The 20,504-nt window shown below is 36.0% G+C and overlaps 1 protein-coding gene and 1 long non-coding RNA gene across 3 annotated transcripts in view; one reads left to right on the plus strand and one right to left on the minus strand.

The window, feature by feature from the left end:
- Window positions 1-4,702: 4,702 nt before the first annotated feature.
- Window positions 4,703-6,154, minus strand: srxn1 (sulfiredoxin 1 homolog (S. cerevisiae)). The gene is made up of 2 exons (XM_048210798.1): window positions 5,842-6,154; window positions 4,703-5,719 (listed from the first exon to the last, which is right to left on the minus strand). Exons 1-2 carry the CDS (start codon window positions 6,064-6,066, stop codon window positions 5,510-5,512), a joined length of 435 nt encoding a protein of 144 aa, XP_048066755.1. The 5' UTR covers window positions 6,067-6,154; the 3' UTR covers window positions 4,703-5,509.
- A 7,344-nt stretch (window positions 6,155-13,498) lies between these two features.
- LOC125279731 overlaps window positions 13,499-20,504 on the plus strand; it is a 75,184-nt gene continuing 68,178 nt past the window's right edge. For both annotated transcript variants that reach the window (XR_007187441.1, XR_007187440.1), the window contains exons 1-3: window positions 13,499-13,865; window positions 14,861-15,097; window positions 15,569-15,657. This is a non-coding gene — a long non-coding RNA (uncharacterized LOC125279731). The remainder of the gene's footprint in view (window positions 13,866-14,860; window positions 15,098-15,568; window positions 15,658-20,504) is intronic.

Raw genomic sequence — 20,504 nt, forward strand, 5'->3', positions numbered from 1 at the left:
CAATGTCCTGTTGTCAGTCGCAGCATTCAAAATAAGTATGTGAAAATCTTTTTCTTTTTCAATTTTACAAAATGCACTTCTGTGAATGCTGAATCCAAATGGTTCTGACTCAGCTGCACTGACCTTTAAATAGGGGCATCCAGGAAGTGTTATAATACAGCAAGTTTCATCAGTGTTGTCAAAAAAAATGTTGTAGCTTCTGAAATTCTGAATCATCAGGTTCTCTTGTTAAAGGATTAGTTCATTTTAAAATGAAAATTACCCCGATTTAGTCACCCTCAAGCCATCTATAGGTGTATATGTCTTTCTTCTTTCTGATGAACACAATCGGAGTTATATTAATAAATAATGGCAGTGAACAGGACCAATGAGTTTGAAGCTGAAGAAAGTGCATCCATCCATTATAAACGTACTCCACACGGCTCCAAGGGGTTAGTAAAGGTCTTCTGAAGCAAAGCGATATGTTTTGTGTAAGAAAAATACCCATATTTAACAAGTTATAAAATAAAATGTTTATGAAAAAAGCATAAATGACACGACATCAGCTTTTTTCGTTTATTGAAAATTCGTAAAAATTTTAAATAAAAATTTCCTGATAATTTCTCACCCCATGTCATCCAAGATGTCCATGTCCTTTTTTCTTCAGTCGAAAAGAAATTAAGGTTTTTGATGAAAACATTCCAGGATTTTTCTCCATATAGTGGACTTCTATGGCCTCCAAACAGTTGAAGGTCAAAATGACAGTTTTAGTGCAGCTTCAAAGGACTTTAAGGGTCTTAACGATTGGCCATTTTCAAAAAACTGTTGTAAATGTATATGCTTTATATAAACAAATGATCGCCTTCCAAGTGCTTCCGCCAAAACCGCATTTCCGTATTCTTTAAAAACCTTACGCTGTATGTCCTAAGCCTTCCCTATTCTACTTACGGAACGAACGCAGCGGCAGTTACATTTTTTCCGTAAGCAGAATAGGGAAGGCGTAGGACATACAGCCTAAGCTTTTTGAAGAATACGGAAAGCGGAAGCACTTAAAAAGGCGATCATTTGTTTATAAAGCATATACATTTACATTTTTTTTCGAAAATGGCCGATCATTTCACTAGATAAGACCCTTATTCTTTGTCTGGTATCGTTTAAAGACCTTTGAAGGCTGTCATTTTGACCTTCAACCGTTTGGAGGCCATTGAAGTGCACTATAAGGAGAATAATCCTGGAATGTTTTCATCAAAAACCTTGATGACATGAGCATCTTGGATGACATGGGGGTGAGTAAATGATCAGGAAAATTTTATTTGAAAGTGGACTAATCCTTTAAATATGGGTATTTTTCTTACACAGAACGTATCGCTTCGCTTCAGAAGGCCCTTATTAACCCCCTGGAGCTGTGTGGAGTACATTTACAATGGATGGATGCACTTTTTTCTTCATACTTGTTTTTCCCGTTCACTGCCATTATAAAGCTTCGATGCATCAGGATATTTATTAATATAACTCTGATTGTGTTCATCAGAAAGAAGAAAGTCATATAACCTAGGATGGTTTGAGGGTGAGTAAATCTTTCATTTTAAAGTGAACTAATCCTTCAACACTAGAGTTAAGTTCATTTAAAATTGGCATGAAATGGAAATTCACCTGTCATCTACATCTGTTTTCTAAATGCATGTTGTCCAACCATATCATGTTTTATCTAAAAAAAAAAAAAAACATCATTCTTCCGGTGAAAGAACGGACTTCCTACAGTCAACTGCAAGTTTTCATTCAGATCTGCCTCCATCCAATCAACACCCCTTGGATTGAACCACGTCCCGCCCTGCATTGTTTTATTTTCAACCATCTGTTTCACTCGAATATACATCAAAATAATCCAAAAATAATAAACAACAAAAACAATCTATCGATACTTAATACCACAATATACTAGTAAATTATTAGATAATTATTGTAATAATATTATGAAAATTTGTTAGACATAGAACAAAGACGTCTCTTCTATTAAAAGTCATTACAGCAAATTACACTATCAGCAAAAAATATAAACGGTCATTTGTGCATAAATATAACAATTTCTACAAAATATAATGCAGAATCTCACATATCATGATCTTACGCTCAAGAACAAGAAGAAGGAAGATCGGCTTCCAGGTCAAAGCCTGTGTTTTGTGCCCTTCTGATCCTCCGACAGAATGGATTTGTCTGAGAGTGATGATTTCTCACGCCTGTCAAAAGCAGAGTAGTAGAATTACACCAGTACAATGACAGGTGCCTGTGAGATTGAAATATTCATGGGACTTTCAAACACATAGTTAAGTATACTCACAATGATGTTACAGATGATGTAAGTAAAACCTTCGCTTAAGTACCTGGAACCGTTTCTTCTCCCACCATCTGTCATTCTTTGTCTCTTTCCTCCTAGTTAGGAAAGAAAAATCTTTGGGAAGTAGGAGACAATCTTACAGCTTCCTTTATTTCCCTCAAAAAGAAGCAGGTGCAGCCCACACTTCCCAAATTGGGTGTGTGTTGTCTCTCTTTCTTTGTGTCTCCTCAATCAGGGGTTGTGCGTGTCAGGAGACTTCTAAGGATACATTTTTTCCAGACCGTGAGGAAGCCACAGGAAGTCTTCTCACACGCGACCATTCTTTTGCCAGAAATTTACAGTCGGGCAGGTTTGTTCCGCCGAGGCCCGGGGCCCCCTCTTCACTTCCTGAGGGGCCCCAAAGGGAGGCCAAGATCAGGGCCAGCACCCCAGGGACTCGTATATCGCCAATGGAGAAACTCTGTTATCTTCCAGCAGAGATCTACAAGGTAGTAATCACCAATCACAGGCCTGTACCTTCCTCCAAGATCAAAGGATGCGACTGTAATGACACGATTCCTGCAATCAGCAGCTGTTGCTGTCCAGCTAAACTTGTTTGCTATAAAGATCCCAAGGTAAGACAACATCTCTTAAAGGGATAGTTCACCCAATTATGTACTAAACCATCAATCATGTTGTTCTGAACCTCTTTGACATTTTCTTTCCTGCAGAACACAAAATAAGGTCAATAGAGTGCTGCAGGGATGATGTATTTTTGTAGGCCAAAACCCGAAAACGAGTTATTTTTGCAATTCTGGTTCCATCATCCTGAAGTCATGGGTTTTTGGTTTAATGCCAGAAATAAGGTCTGTGGTTAACACAAGGTCAAGATATTTTCATGTTTTAGTTTATGACACCAGCCAACAGGAAACCTCATCTACTCACTAGTCCGCTTTTACATCCTCGATATATTAGTAATCGCGCTCTTGCAAGCTATCCTAACTCGAACTTTCAGGGAAAGAGTTTACTGAAAGCTTATATGGTGACACTGAAGTCTACGTTTAACTTTTTACTTCTGCTGATTGTGTTCAGTTGTAAAGATTGTCATGTTTAACAAAACATGTAAGAATCACAAACTTTTGTTTATGATCTTATTTTCTGCAATAGTCCAAAAGCCAATGGAAAATTCCTATTGGGATTTTTCTGATGGAACCAGGGTGATGTAAACTTCCAGGTTGGCCTACAGCCAACGTCATCACTGCAGCAACTCTATGCCAATGTTGTATTAGACCCCACTGACTATCATTGTATGGACATTTTTTTTTTCAATATATCTCCTATTGTTTTCCACAAATAATGACAGAATTTTCAATTTTTGGTCAACCTACCATGGGTGCACCTTAAGGAGATTTACATATGCAAAACACTGAAGCTGCTGACATTTGCAAAGTTCTAATATTAGTCTAATAAAGCCATACTATACAAACTGTTGCAAAGTCCAAAAATCCACAATTAAATTTGGCATTTTTATTATATTATTGAAAAAATATATATATTATTGACTGAGCCACCTGCAATTATTGCTGTTCGAGATTCTGGGTTTCAAAAGCTTCAGTCATTGTTGTTGTAAAGTCTGAGGGGGCCTTTCGCTATGGTTATTAGGCGAAGGTCAAGGGTCAAGGGAAATCAAATGCCATTACAAGGAAAAAATCTAAGGTGCCCGTCCTCTGATCTCCTCCAGACAACAGCTGAAAGTAGAAATGACTGAGAGCAGTTTTCATGTCAGATTAGTGGTTCCACTATATTTCCTCTAGATCAGTCTGACTGTGAGCTTCAATCCATCTATATATAGCAGTGTAATAAAAAAGAGCTGCTGTATTCATTCTTTTCCTTCTCTCCAGCCTGCAGAGGAGAAGAATGCTAGCCAGTTCTCATGACACATGACCTCCAACATGTCCTGCCGTTATGGATGAGCTTCAGAGAACGTCCTACAATTCTCATGCCCCTCCACTGGCACATAAAACTATCAATTTTAATTTTTAAAAATGCTGTGAAGAAATTTAGTGTATCTAGAAATTCACAAAAACAAGTTCATAGTTTGCTGTGATATTAAATTAAAATGTGCTGATTAAGATGTGCAGAAACGGCATGTAATATCCAAAGTAGAACAGGAAAAAAGTAAATAGTAAAATCCATATGACTCTGACTGTACCAGACAATCATCTGACATCAGAGTCCACCCATGAGACTCAATCTCAGAGCTTGTGGTCCAGAGCACAGAACATAACCAAGGTCACCAGACAGGCACATGCTTGTGGTCATCTTGTGGATGCTCATGTTGTGGTTTGACATAGGAATTTGAATGGAACAAAATAAAAATCATCAAAGGTCAGATAGGCCTTGGAAGCGTACAATACAAATCTGCATTTTATTTCAACCAATTAAACGCATTTATAAAATAGAACAGAATAAAGCCTTTCAATTGATTTTTCTAATAAAATCTGTATTTTTAATAAAGTGATAGCAATTGGGTTGTTCTACAAACTGGCTTCGTGACTGAAAAGCTCTATAGGCGACATAACATTGAACAAAATCTCATATAACAGAGAACCATGAACATGCAAATGTGTGTTAAATAACTAAAATATTACATTAAAATCTCTGGGTACTTTAGGTCAAGGCTTTGGCCTTCAAAAAAAAAAGTTTGGGAAGCCCTGCTCTAATCAATCAGTGTTATAATGCTGCCATCTGGTGGTCAGGCTAAGAACTAACAGATGAAGGAAGATCTGTTTGGTCATTGTGACTTGAATCACACAGTGACCAAGCAAAATAATGTCGAGCAAAAGTAATATATAAACATGGAAGTCTTTTACATTTGTTTTGGATTATTAAAAACTCATAGCTCCTTCATAAGAATCACCTTTAGAGATATCACTAGAGAACAGGAACTCACACATCATGATAGTCTAATTAGAAACTTCATGATTAACATGCATGTGTGAACTTTCCTTAATTTACTTGCTCATCAATAATAATAACAATAATAATTGTTCACCAGGAACATAAAAGTGCCATTTTCATCATAACAACAACCTACATCTCAGTGTTATAGAAAACACAATTAGCCTATACAGGATAAATGTGCCTGAACATCATCCAGATGGCTGTCAGTGCAAGTACACCAGCCTCAGTGAGTCTCTGATGTGTGTCGTTGTATCACAGTAGATTCGGCGTGGATGCTCCCAGGTAGGTGCGCAGGTCTGAGATGTTAGATTTGATTATCTTGGCTGGTATGGATTTCATCTTTAACCTCTGATAGGCAGCAAATCGATGACAGCCGCCAAAAGAATAGTAATAATTGCCCCCATTTTCTCCAGTGATCCAAAGCACGTCTATGGGAGGCACAACGGAGATATCCGAGCCATCCTGGAAATTCATCATCACACGTTAAGACATTATCTGCGGCGAGCTCATATACTGTCACAAACTGAATAAGCATATTTAAACGTTAAATGTAGTCACTAGTCTATACTAGTAATTCTTCTAACCTTTATGCTAGTCATGAGGCTTTGGACCTTCTGCTCGTCTAAAACAGGCGGAATGGGTCGTATGATCACGTCCATTGGGATGTTATGAACGTCCTGGATGTTGTCTGAATGGATAGAGCGATTTTCGTTGCTTAAACTACCCATGTTTCGCCTGAAAATTCCGAGTGGATTCACTCTTGCAGTACCGATGTGTTTTCGGAAAACACCGCTCAGAGTTTTAAACATCACCAGAAAAAGTTTGACCAGAAAGCAGGGAAGTACTGTGTCTGCGCATGCGCGCGTGATCTTTCTATCTGTTCCTTTTCCCCTTCCTGTTCTGTTCTATCAGCAGTCCAAAATAATAGTCATTGCATTATAATTAAAAGGTTTTCTTTACATTGTGTATCTATATACATGGAACTATATATTTTTAATGAATAAATAATTAATAAATAAATGAAATAAATATTATTTAATTATTGATATTGATAATATGAACCAATTTATGAAGTGCTATTTTACAAAGTACAAAGTGCGCTGTACCAAGAGTGCTATTCAATATAGTATACTACATACTGGGCCTTTTCAGGCTGTCAGTGACTGTTTCTGCAGGTTGCATCGTTAAACCAGTAGGTGGCAATGTCTTTATGAGTTAGTTAGTCATTAAAGGTGCTCTAAGTGATGTCACGCATTTTTAGGCCAAAAAATTTTTTGTCACATACAGCAAACATCTCCTCACTGTCCGCTAGCTGCCTGTCCCCTGAACACACTGTAAAAAAACACGGTCTCTGTAGTCGCCACAAGCTCCAAAAATGGCAATACACATAATAAACATGCTCCAGCCAATAACCGACAAGAATGATTTTAAATGCGCGTTCATGACTGTTTCAGGAAGCACGGAGGGGAGGGGGAAGAGGAGGAGGAGGGAGGGTCTAGCTAGCCTCTGTTTTGTTTGACAACACTTCAAACGTCAACAGAAAGTTACTCCACCCAGGATCACTTAGAGCACCTTTAAGTCATTTATTCAAAACACCAACACTGTATTTATGAGTGAGTCATTTTAATTTCATTCATTCAACCGATTCATCCAAAACACTGATTCATTCAGAAACATAAAAGTGTCGCTGCGCCCCACTTAGCATACTATCTGTTCTAAATATTATTCGAAATTCGTCCCAAATTATGGAAGTTTTTTCCTTTCAAAATGTAACTGAAAATTCAAATGCTTAAAAAGATCAAATAATAAATCACATTTTCAAACGGCTGCTCAAATGATAAATCAAATGCTTAAATGCAATTTCATTTTGTCATTCAGGGAAACATGATACAAAAATCAAATTAAAACTAATTTGTATTTGTTTTATTAATTTTCATTATCAACCCAGCATAAACCTGTCATTATCAAATCATAAATTTGATTATGACAGGTTTATACTGCTCAAATCATAAATCAAATGCTCAAACAGACCTCGCAAATGGGCTATTACTTAACCCAGTATTTCCCAACCTTGGGTCGCAACCCCCACTGTAGTTTGAGGGTTAGTGAGGAAAGTTAGTCTGACAATAAACCACGATGCAATTTCCGACGGTTAGTATTACAGTTTAATATTTTAATCATCATTAAAACTGTATTTGATTGCCAGGATTTGAAAAACTCATGGTAAATACTGTTCAGTACAGGTGCTGGTCATTAGAATATCATCAAAAAGTTGATTTATTTCACTAATTCCATTCAAAAAGTGAAACTTGTATATTATATTCATTCATTACACACAGACTGATATATTTCAAATGTTTATTTCTTTTCATTTTGATGATTATAACTGACAACTAAGGAAAATCCCAAATTCATTATCTCAGAAAATTAGAATATTACTTAAGACCAATACAAAGAAAGGATTTTTAGAAATCTTGGCCAACTGAAAAGTATGAACACGAAAAGTATGAGCATGTACAGCACTCAATACTTAGTTGGGGCTCCTTTTGCCTGAATTACTGCAGCAATGAAAAAAATGAAATCTGCATCTCCATAAAGTTGGTCAGCAGCAGGAAGCATGAAGTGCTCTAAAACTTCCTGGTATACGGCTGCATTGACCTTGGACCTCAGAAAACACAGTAGACCAACACCAGCAGATGACATGGCACCCCAAACCATCACTGACTGTGGAAACTTTACACTGGACCTCAAGCAACATGGATTGTGTGCCTCTCCTCTCTTCCTCCAGACTCTGGGATCCTGATTTCCAAAGGAAATGCAAAATTTACTTTCATCAGAGAACATAACTTTGGACCACTCAGCAGCAGTCCAGTCCTTTTTGTCTTTAGCCCAGGCGAGACTCTTCTGACGCTGTCTGTTGTTCAAGAGTGGCTTGACACAAGGAATGCGACAGCTGAAACCCATGTCTTGCATATGTCTGTACGTAGTGGTTCTTGAAGCACTGACTCCAGCTGCAGTCCACTCTTTGTGAATCTCCCCCACATTTCTGAATGGGTTTTGTTTCACAATCATATCCAGGGTGCGGTTATCCCTATTGCTTGTACACTTTTTTCTACCACATCTTTTCCTTCCCTTCGCCTCTCTATTAATGTGTTTGGACACAGAGCTCTGTGAACAGCCAGCCTCTTTTGCAATGACCTTTTGTCTAGCCCTCCTTGCGCAAGGTGACAATGGTCATCTTTTGGACAACTGTCAAGTCAGCAGTCTTCCTCATGATTGTGTAGCCTACAGAACTAGACTGAGAGACCATTTAAAGGCCTTTGCAGGTGTTTTGAGTTAATTAGCTGATTAGAGTGTGGCACCAGGTGTCTTCAATATTGAACCTTTTCACAATATTCAAATTTTATGAGATACTGAATTTGGGATTTTCCTTAGTTTTCAGTTATAATCATCAAAATTAAAAGAAATAAACATTTGAAATATATCAGTCTGTGTGTAATGATTATAAATATAATATACAAGTTTCACGTTTTGAATGGAATTAGTGAAATAAATCAACTTTTTGATGATATTCTAATTATATGACCAGCACCTAGAATTACATTATTGGAACGTTAGAATAACGTTAAGGGAATGTTAAAATAATGTTAGAATACTGTTAGAATAACGTTAGAATAATGTTAGGGGAATGTTAGAATAAAGTTAAGGGAACATTAAAATAACATTAGGGGAACATTAAAATAATGTTAGGGTAACGTTAGAATAATGTTAAGAGAATGTTAGAATAACATTTGGAGAACATTAAAATTACGTTATAAGAGCGTTAGAATAACATTAGGGGAATGTTATAATAATGTTAGGGAAACGTTAGAATAATGCTAAGAGAACATTAAAATAACATTAGGGGAATGTTAAAATAACATTAGAATAATGTTAGAATGACGTTAGGAGAATGTTAGAATAATGTTAAGGGAATGTTAGAATAATGTTATTGGAACATTAGAATAACATTTGGGGAATATTATAATAACGTTAGTGGAATGTTACAATAACGTTAAGAGAATGTTAAACTAATGTTAGAATACTGTTAGAATAACGTGAGAATAATGTTAGGGGAACGTTAGAATAAAGTTAAGAGAATGTTAGGATAACATTAGGGGAATGTTAGAATAACATTAGGAGAACGTTAGAATTACGTTATTGGAATGTTAGAATAACATCAGGGGAATATTATAAGAACTTTAGGGGATCGTTAGAATAACGTTAAGGGAACGCTAAAATAACAGGGGAACGTTAAAATAATGTTAGGGGAACGTTAGAATAATGTTAAGGGAATGTTAAAATAACGTTAGGAGAACGTTAGAATTATGTTATAAGTTCCCCTGTTATAATGTTAGAATAACGTTAGGAGAACATTAGCATTATGTTATAGGAATGTTAAACTAACGTTAGGGGAACGTTAAAATAATGTTAGAATAACGTTATACAAGCCAAAAACTAACATTTTTTTCATTTTCATTCTGCCTGTCTGTGGTTTTTGTTTGTGAAAATCGGACCACATTTTTATGCACTGTTGTAAATTTAGAAGTTAAGTAAAGTTAATGGAAAATAAGTTAATGTGCATTCTAAAACAATTTTCATTATAATTCAGATAATAAAGGTATCTAGAATTATTAATTGAGCTGATTAAATAATCATTTTGACTCATTTTTTCATTAAGGATTTTGAATGTTAAAATAGGGGTCTCCTGGAAAAAGGGTTGGGAACCACTGACTTAACCCATTAAAAAACTCAAAGTGTCTGCTCTATTACAAATAATTTATATTTAAAAAATACCCAAAACAGCGGCATTACAACATGGAAATATAAACTAGAAAAGATATTTAAACTTCATCTGCCCTTACTGTACGTCATGACACTGACTCACTGCTGAGTTACCAGTTTTGGCAGTCTTGCCAGCTCTTAACGCTGAATGCGAGCCCGATCCCATTTGGCGTGCTATTTATATGCAGAAAAAAACTTTGGCGTGCATATGATACACGTGTTTGATGTGCATATAATACGCAGTTTTGGCATAATACGCAATTTGTTGGCGTGCATTATATGATACGCACTTTGGCATACGTACAATATGCCCCTCACCACTAGGCCTACTCCTATTGCGTATCATCAGGAGCGCCGCTAGCAATTTTGGGCCCTATGACAGAATATGAGGTTAGGCTCCCTATCACAGCCATTCCGCACCAAACATATAGGCTAAGCCAAACTAGCAATCCAAAATCTTTGACTGCAATTTAATAATACTGACCTTACTTTTGCTATCAGTATTTAGTCAGAGACCTACCATGGCTGTAGCTAGCAGATGATTTATTAGGCAAATGTAAATGTAATAGATACAGTACAGTAATCAAATATTTGTAGAAAATGCACCATTCTTATTTGCAACATTCTGAATTGACTATCAGGTAGTGGTTACTAGGATCAGGCGATGTCTACAGTGAAACATCGCGATCGACGATGACATTGGGGATTTTATTCATTGGAATGAATTAAAAACGCTCGCTCTGCTCCGCTCCAGTGGACACGCACAGGTGACGCGTGTCTGGAGAAAGAAGGCTTGTTTGAGATGCGCCTAGCCTCGCCTGAAATGTAGCCAAGAGTAGGTGGCTGCAGTTAGGGGAGGAGTGAAAAAAGTGCAGACAAGACGGACAGTTCTCGGTTCTCGTAGGCCAACCAATCATTTATCATTAATGTTATTTATTGAAAGATAGATTATAGATTACACTTTATTACACTGACTTTAACGAAAACTACTGTTTTGCAGAACGTTTTGACCAGCGCTAGCGCTAGCGTTCCACTCCCTTCTGGTCCGCATGCTTTGAAGTAATATGAAAAAGTTTCTTATTATTATGAGATTAAGTCATTATTATGAGAAAAGGTCATAATTACGAGAAAGTTTCTCGTTATTATGATTTACAGAATCATATTTTTTACTCAAGTGTGGCAGTTACCCAAACTGCACACAAGAAAGTCTCATCTTCCACCTCCACCCTGTCTTTTTTTTTCAAAGATCAACAGTCTGTCATTAGTCTTTAGTCTGCCACCAAAAAAAACCCACATTTAAATCATGAACTCAAATGTCATTGTGAAAAGAAAAAAAAAACAATGACTGTTGTAAGTAACTGCGTAAATCAGACCTTTCTGTATAGCCTAACACTAATAAGTAGACTTGTGCCGATATTCGGTAATGCGATAAATCGCGATAATGAATATGCACGATATTGTAATTGTCGGCACTTCAGAATACCGTAAATAATAATTTATTACCAATTATTAATTTTTTAACCGTTGTATAAGCGGAATAATTGACTCCGCTTCGAGTCGTGACCGAATCACCACCTCAGGTGTGCATTATTTTTCTAATAATTCAACGGCCCGTCGTCAATTATTCCTTACTTGAATCACAGCTTAAATAGTGTTTTGACATCGACAACCCAAGTGCATTTTACCTCAAACTTGCGTCTAACTTTCTAAAGTAGCAATCGCTTCTCAGGTCGACATTAACACACTGACAAAATTATATTCAGAATTAAAAATATTTTTATACCACTTTTTAATGTGTGATTGTGTAAAGGTTTTGCCCGGGCAACCTGAGCAACCCCCCTGTGCACGTCCCTGAAACAATCCCAACGTGCATGTGGCACATGGCGGAACGAGTGAATGAGACGAACTGAATGAAAGTGCGCGTTCACTCTCTGACAGCAGAGGGCGCTGATGGAACAGCAGCGTGCAGCGGTTACCACGGAAACCTTGCAAACAAAGTAACTACGCTAGTGAAGTTTTTAAAATGCTTCAAACAGCCATTCATTTTTTTGTAATCTCAGTGTTGTTCATCACAACACCAAATACTGAATACTTAAAAAAGACTTAAAAGGATATTTATTTTCAAACCTAAACATTTTTATATTTTAATCTGGACTACAACATGCCCTAATGATTAGAAATGTTCTGATTATTTGTTATTGTTCAGTAAAACTTTGAAAACATACAGCTTCATTAGTTAACATGTTAATTCATTATCACTAAACTGACAATAAAAATACTTATAAAGTATTAATTATTATTAATTAATGTTAATTTCTTAGTTACTATTTAATAACATTACTAAAATCAAAATAACTTATTTAATGGACCTGAGATAAAACTAACAATGATCAGTTGTGTTTCTAAACTAACGTTAACAAAAAATAACACTTTCTGTACCAAATGTAGCTATTGCTCAATCTTAGTTAATGCATTAAATAGATTAAAGTGTTATCTGTTGTTCTTTATAGCCTAATTCTTTTGCATTTTAATCTGTTTGAAAATTTCAGTCAGAGTTGTTTTTGTTTTATTATAAAAAGGGTTCTTAAACCTGTTAAACTATGACAAAAATGGTTTTGCAACTTATTTTAATATCGTGATAATACCGTACACCGTGATAAAAGCTTCATCAATTAATCGCAACATGAAAATTTGATACCGTCACATGCCTACTAATAAGCTTAAACGAAAATAACGAAATAATTGTGTAGTGAAGTATTTTTTTGTACACAGTGCCGCGAACAATCAATCACTCCTTTACGCGTGCATCACTGCTGAGCAACTTGCGCTCTCTTCATCAAGGCTTAAAACAAAAAGGGGACAAAAAGGTTGTATTGTCTTTGTGCATATAGATTAATTAGATGAATAGAAACAATAAAACTTTAAATTCACACAGCTATAGCCTACCTAGGTTGTGGAGGCTCGACGTCAGCATATTTCGCGGAGGTTTTCACTGTTTCCAGCACTCCTGTCTTTTCCCTAGCCGCCTACAGTATTTTTTTAGAACTTAGAAAAAAGATGCTGCAGCCAATGAGCAGCCGGCAGGGGCTGGTTCAGGACGACTCAACCTCCGCAAACAGTTTTTAATGTTTATCAGACAATAACTACTCAAGATTTTGCTTTAGTGCAATTTTCAGGACAATTATGGCCAGATTCGGGATTCGGGACAACAGTTTAGATTTTGGGACTGTCCCGAATTTTTCGGGACGTCTGGTCACCCTACTTTAAATATATAGGCCTACCTCAGGTTTTGTGTCAAAGCTATTTGTACCGTCAGTCGCAACCTCTTTCCCGTTTTGGATGTGTTTTGTGTGTTTTTCGCGGCATTCACGCTGAAAACCAAAGCTGCCACTCAGAATTTTGCCACTCAGTGGGCGTGACCGCATCCATAACGGTCGACAGTGACGTCACGTGCACAACCTCTCAACCCATTGCGCGTTAGACGTTTAGACGAGGATGACGAGGATTCGATTAGAACTACAAAAACGAAGAAAAAAACTACAAACATGACGAATGTGCGGGACTGACGGTTAAGTAGAGCGGTTTATTTGACCGATTAATACTCAGTATCTAACCTGACATTGATTTAATCTAGCAACAGAATTGTGGACTTTTATAAAGATGCGTTTGGTCATTAACTTGTAAATGAATCACTATGCAAACATGAGGATAGTTCTTCGCATGAAAGCTAGACGCATGACTGGCAGATCAATGTGATACAACTTTTCTCCCCGAGTCCAAAATGGTAGGAAATTGTACTTTTTCTTCACACCATACATACTTTTAGGGCATAGTATTAGTATAAGTAGGCAAAATTGATACGCAGCTTGTGTCTTTATGAGCGAGTAGTTGAATTATTCACTCCAAACGATTAATTCAAAATAAACTTAACGTTACTGATTCAAAACAGTAAAACAAACGACTGTGTGACTCAACGGTTTCTAGCTTTGGCTTCGCTTGAACTAGTTTCGTTGGTGGAGCAAAAATGGACAAAGTAACTGCCAATATTGTGTCTAAAATGTAAGTTTTATTAACTTATATTAACAATATTAACTTCTTATTTATTTACTTGTTGAATAAAATCAATAGCTCAATCGAATATCAGCATGACTGTGATTACCTGGCACTCTTGCTCGTATTGCTTCTAAATGATATAGATACAGATAAACCGTCCTCAATACACAAACAGCTCATTTCCTCCTCAGCCAGAGATGGGAAGCTTATGTTTAGTTATTGCAAAATGTTAATTTCTGTATATAAACACTAAAAGCACATTACCAAAGGGACTTTGACGATGCACAGAACATATTGTATATTATGTACACTTATGAGATCTGATATTCTCTTATTTATTTATTGTATAAAAAAGAGTATGCAATATTCTAATAAAGATATTTCTCTCATATGAGGTCATTAAAAAAAGACATACTTCTCACCTAGTGTCAGTCAGATGTCTGAAGCCTTCTTCTGCCATTTCAGATTTTATTTCTAACCTGACCAAAAAAGTCTTCCCGTAAATGATCAATCATTTGTGTAAAAGTTGGCCTGACAACATAACCGTTGCCACATGCCAAGACAATTTACAGAAAATTTGTCCCTGAAATACACTGGAATGAGATCTGTCTACAGTAGGTGAGGTTTTTTGGAGCTCGGCTGACTCTGTCTCTCACTGTGTATCATTAATGAAAAGGAAAGTGAACATTTGGATCTCTAAATGCTGTGAACTGATTCTTCTGACAGGAGCAGAAGGGACGTTTGGACCTACTGCCAGCAGGCTGTAACAGACAGATGGGTTTTCACACAAACAACAGAAAACATCAAGAGCAGTCAGGCTGGCACACACAGAAGAATCAGCAAAGGGAAGAAAGTCTGGATAATGAGGCACTGCTAGCATGAGATGATAATTCACTCTGTGCTGTGAGAAGACAAACTGTCCAGTCCATTTAGAGTTCAACTCCATAGTTGCAAAGCCATATGGTGAGTTCACTAATATGATTTAGTGAGTTGACTTATCTTAACTGCATTATAAGTACCAGCAAGTTTGATAAAATATAAGGTGGTTTTTGAAGGAAATAACAATTTCATTTAAAACGTTTAAAGTAACAATAAAATAGAAATAGTGACAGATCTTTTCTTTCGTATTGTGATGTACATCCAAGTAAAATGGATTATCAGAAAGAAAGTCAAAAGTAGGGCGGGGACTTTTTATTAATTGGTTTTTGATTGGATGAAGGCAGATCTAAATGAGAGCGGAAAGGGCGGAGTTTAGAGAGAGAAGTCTGTCGTTTCACTGCAATATTGAGTTATAATATTTTGATTAAAAATTATGAAGTCAAATAATACATGTAATGAAATATATGCATAAATGAATTGTTCACAATAAAAAAAATTAAAAAGTAAAAAAACTTTTATTGATATTCTAAAGCTGTGATCTGACTGAATTACCAGCAGATGGCGGGCAAACGTCAGAATCCTGTTGATATCAAGTTATCCAAACCGCACACCAATGCAGTTTTGAACTCAAAGGACAATTCTGAGTAAGTACTGACATCCAAATATGCAGCACAAATATCATTATCACTCCCTTACAAAAATGATCAGATAGTGATGCTGTGGTATTGTCACATACCATTTACATTTATGCATTTAGCAGATGCTTTCATCCAAAACAGCATTTATATGCCACATGTCTAGAAGAATCAGAATCAGAATGTGCTTTATTCGCCAAGTGTGAACAAACACACAAGGAATTTGTTGTGGTTTCCAGGAGCTCTAGGTACATAATATACATATATACATAAATATCACAGAAAGAACATTTACATAAGTAAGATTAAGAAAAATAAAAACAAATTGAAAACCATAAAGTATATGAAAACTTTTGTATATGTATTTACATAATGAGTATCTATTTATTGCCTAAATCTCAGGTGGCATGAATGCTGCAAGAGTACAAAATTATGAATTATAAAAACAGGTATTTGGTGTGCTAGCTATTTAGGGTGGAGATAGCCTAGGATTGAGAAACACTAAGCAGTACGATTGTATTTGTCAATTTTCATATCTACAAGTGAGGGAGAGTCAGGGGAGGATTAGGTGCTCTTATCTCTTAAAGTGTAATCAGTAACTACTGTAGCCTACTAAACGCATCCATGCCCAGAGCACATGCACACTCTTAACTCTTGCGTATACTGTATGTGTTGACTCCACATGGATTTTATCTTATGAATGCACTGAAACACTGCGATTCTCTTTTGACCTTGTTCTTGTTTCTTGTATTAAGATCAATGATAGCAAGTTAAACCTCAACGTCATGTGCCAGTAAAGGGTAAAGCTCAGTAGGACAGCATGTTATCAGGGTTCTTCACTGAGAGTTGAGTGGTTTAGGGTTGCATGTTCAATATTGCAGATGATGGCGTTTAATAATTGATTCTTATGAAATCTAATGGCAGCATCACCACACTGAGACTTGTGTTACAGTGACCGCTTTGTTCATGGTGCTATTCGCTACTAAACCTGGAAAAATATTAGATTTTTAAGGAAAATGAAGGAAAATGAAAATTTTGATTTTATATATGAATGTGTACTGTAACCACTAAGACTGAATTAAAATATATAATGTGATAAGTGAAATAATTAATTTTTGACATAATATAGTATTAAATATTTAATACTAAATATTTAATTTAATTACATCTAATTTAAATAAAATAAATTTAAATTATAATTTAATTAGATATATAATTATATATTAGAATAAATGTAATATAATGTAATATATAGTATTATATATAAATATACACTGTTCCAAATTATTATGCAAGTGACATATCAGTAAGATTTCAGTACAATAAACATTCAGATTTTAGTTTTTCTAAGAAAGTTTGTTTGTTTATTTATCCATGTCTTTTTAGATAACTGGTATCAATCGCAGACAAAATAATTTGCCAGGTCTACTTAGGTAAATGGAAACCCTACTAAAGCCCTATTTGGACGGGATTAGTTTTACATGGGGAGGTGGAGTAAAGTAATTTTACCTCAGGACGTCTGTAATATTAATTGGCCAATTCTCACGGGACAAATTGGAAGAAGGTTTCCATTTACCTAAGTAGACCTGGCAAATTATTTTGTCTGAGATTGATACCAGTTATCTAAAAAGACATGGATAAATAAACAAACAAACACTTTCTTAGAAAAACTAAAACCTGAATGTTTATTGTACTGAAATCCTACTGATATGTCACTTGCATAATATTTTGGAACACAGTGTACATATCTACTATACAGACTTACTCACAAAAATGAATTCATATTTTAGTATGTATATATGTATTCTTTATAGGACTTCTAAGGAATATTATAAGACCTTAAGATAAATTAAATTCAAGGTGAATTAAATTACATCTGATTTTATAAAAAAAAAAAAAAAAAAGATTTATTAATCCAATAAAATGTCAGCTATAGATTAGAAATACAGCCATAACCGTAGTTAGTTCTGGTCTGAGCAGCGGTTCAGGGTTTGAATTGTAATTGAGCTAAAAGATGTTATCTGTGTGTGATTTTTGGATGAATCGTTTTGTACTAACTAACAACTGTTTTTGTAACCAAATACTTGTCAGGGACCAAACTGGTTATTGAAAAACAAAATGATCTATGACTGTTCTGACTGAGATGCTTGTTTCCATCAATGTAGTTTTGGCCTAAAGTAGTATTCCAAGATCCGGACTTACCCTGTATTTACAATATTTAAATACACCAGTTAATTAATATAGAGCAGTGTAATCCATTAAATCAGTCGAACAGATAAAAAAAACGAAGCCGAACTAAAACACTGTAGGACAGTGAAGGACATAATGGTTGAGCCTGACTCGTGTTTCCGGATTCTTAGACATCATTCTTGGTCCTCCTCTATCCTGATGACAGTGTCTCTCCCTCAGCATCAGTAATCTGTCTCGTTCAGCTCTGAGTGCTGCATCTCGGTAAGGCCAGAGTGTAACATAAAATCAATGTTTCATTAACATTTAATGACTTGGACTGGCTTAACAGCATCAGGACAGATGCTTGTGCGTCAGGTTTCAGAATGACTTTAGCTGACTTGATTACAGTTAGGATGTTCTTCCGGTGATAGTTATAGCACTGATGCATGCAGGGAAGGCTGATCCCAGTTCAGTAGCGCCATTGCTGAGATAGGTGGGCGTTGTCAGGGAGGCGCACAGGAAGAAGTCGCTCAGTCATTTTGATCATGTGTTGTGATCAGAATTTATGTCTGTCTAACAGTAAGAAGTACAGACTACAGGTTGGAATATACAGTTCTGCTAATGCAGGGGTTTTAAACAAAGGTCAGGGGTCCGTGAGGGAGATCTGAAAGCTTTAAAAGCATCTAAAAGCACTTTCAGTGTTCATCTTCTGTGTTTGAGAGAAATGGAAGTAAAATATTAAGTCGATAAACAAAAGAGGCAACAGACTGCTTGTGCTATTGATTTTATTGTTCATAAACATCACTATTGGCTTTACCCTTCATAACAGGCAAAATGTAATATCAGAAGTGGAAAAATCTTTACGTTTTAACACAGGGAGGAAGGAAGATAGAGAGAGAGAGAGAGAGAGAGAAGGCAAGGGGAAAGAAGAGAGACAATCTGAAATCTCTCAAGGACCATATGGAGGGCTGTGAGTTGCCTACCATATGCTGAAGGCTTTTGTCATGGAAATAACTCTTTAATTTTTTGGCACTTCATATTATTGTTCAGCCAGGCTGGGCACTTCCACAAAAGAGAGGAAAAAACAAAACAGGAGAGAAAAAGAGAGAGAGACAAAGAAATATTGGTAGATCCTGGTGAACAGAGAGAGAATGATTAGCATTGTTAATATTGCTGGTAGCTACAGCAGGTAATGAGCTAATGAAGTCCCTGATCCTGTTCAGCCTGTCCAGGGTTAAACAGCTCAGAAAAGGTAAAAGCAAAAGGGATCGGCTCACATGCAGCATCTCATTATTGCTGAGATCTATATACACACACATATTTACAATATTCACTTTCTCAGTCTTTTCAGTTATCTCACATTTCTAAACGTTTGTGGAAAAAGATTTTTCTGAAAGCAAAGAGATGATGGTAGTCCTTTGGAATAGGCTTTAAAAGAGCTCGTCCACAATACATCAAGCTTTGCATAATTAGAACTGACTCTGAATTCAAGCCTTATTACAATGGAAAATATCCAGATGGATATTCATAACAGATAGTCTGTTGATTCTTCACAGCTGTGGGGGTGTCAGAAATATGAGGGGATGATTTAGGAATATAAGCAGGATGAATGTCCATCAGGGTCAGAAATGAATCAGGACTTAATGAATGCAAAAATGCAACCAAATGTGCTCCAGATATTTAAAATGAGAAGACATAGTATATCTGTTAGATAACTTCTCTGTCAATTTCATATATGCTACCATTCAAAAGTAAGACTAGAGGTATCTTATGTGCACCAAGGCTTCATTTATAAAAACAGTAATATTGTGAAATATTATTACAATTTATAATAACTGATTTCTATTTTAATACATTTTAAAGTGTAATATTTTCCTGTGATTTTCAGCATCATTACTCCAGTCACATGATCCTTCAGAAATCATTCTAATATGCTGATTTTCTACTCAAGAAACATTTTCTATTATTATCAATGTCGAAATCAGATCGTGGAAACCGTGATACATTTTTTTCAGGATTTGTTTTATGAATAGTTCAAAAGAACAGCATTTATTTGAAATAAAAACATTCTGTAACATTATACATTTCTGTACCGTCAATTTTGATAAATTTAATGTATCCTTGCTGAATAAAAGTATCAATTTAAAAAAAAAAAAAATGTTTACTGACCCCAAACTTTCGAACGGTAGTGTATATATATTACATATTACACTAAATATTTTATTCTGTTGGCCTGTCTAATAGGGTACTATGAAATATATCAAGAGTCATTTGATATATTTTGAATATTTAACACTTTAGCACTTGAAAAAGTGATCATTGTATCAGTGATCATGTATTATTTTTTAATTTTAATGATAGTTATTGTATTTCTGACACTGATGTCCATCAGCAATGAGAGTGAAATACCATGCAGAAATCTGCTAGGACACACCGTGCCAATGTACGAGGTCAGGAATGGGTGGATAAGAGGCGAAGAGCAGAAGAAAAGTGGGAGGAGAAACTCATTATCTATTCCCCGCAGGTTTTGGCCCATTACTGAGATTGTGCCGTCCTTTTTACAATATGCAAAACGCTGACAGAGCCTTTGGCTGCTGCTGCTCGACCTTCCTCACAAGGTCAAACTCAGACTCAATTATGCTCTCAGACTACTGTCTGTCCACCAACACCTGTTAACCCTTTAGGGG

The sequence above is a fragment of the Megalobrama amblycephala genome, linkage group LG12 (assembly GCF_018812025.1).
Source record: "Megalobrama amblycephala isolate DHTTF-2021 linkage group LG12, ASM1881202v1, whole genome shotgun sequence".
NCBI classification, from domain to species: domain Eukaryota; kingdom Metazoa; phylum Chordata; class Actinopteri; order Cypriniformes; family Xenocyprididae; genus Megalobrama; species Megalobrama amblycephala.

What these genes read in the sequence shown, in the direction of transcription:
- srxn1 (XM_048210798.1), bottom strand. Translation starts at nt 6,066, where the DNA reads ATGTTTAAAACTCTGAGCGGTGTTTTCCGAAAACACATCGGTACTGCA. An exon ending in GCCTCATGACTAGCATAAAG is followed by an intron (nt 5,720 to 5,841) that starts GTTAGAAGAATT and finishes ATGAATTTCCAG; the next exon opens with GATGGCTCGGATATCTCCGT.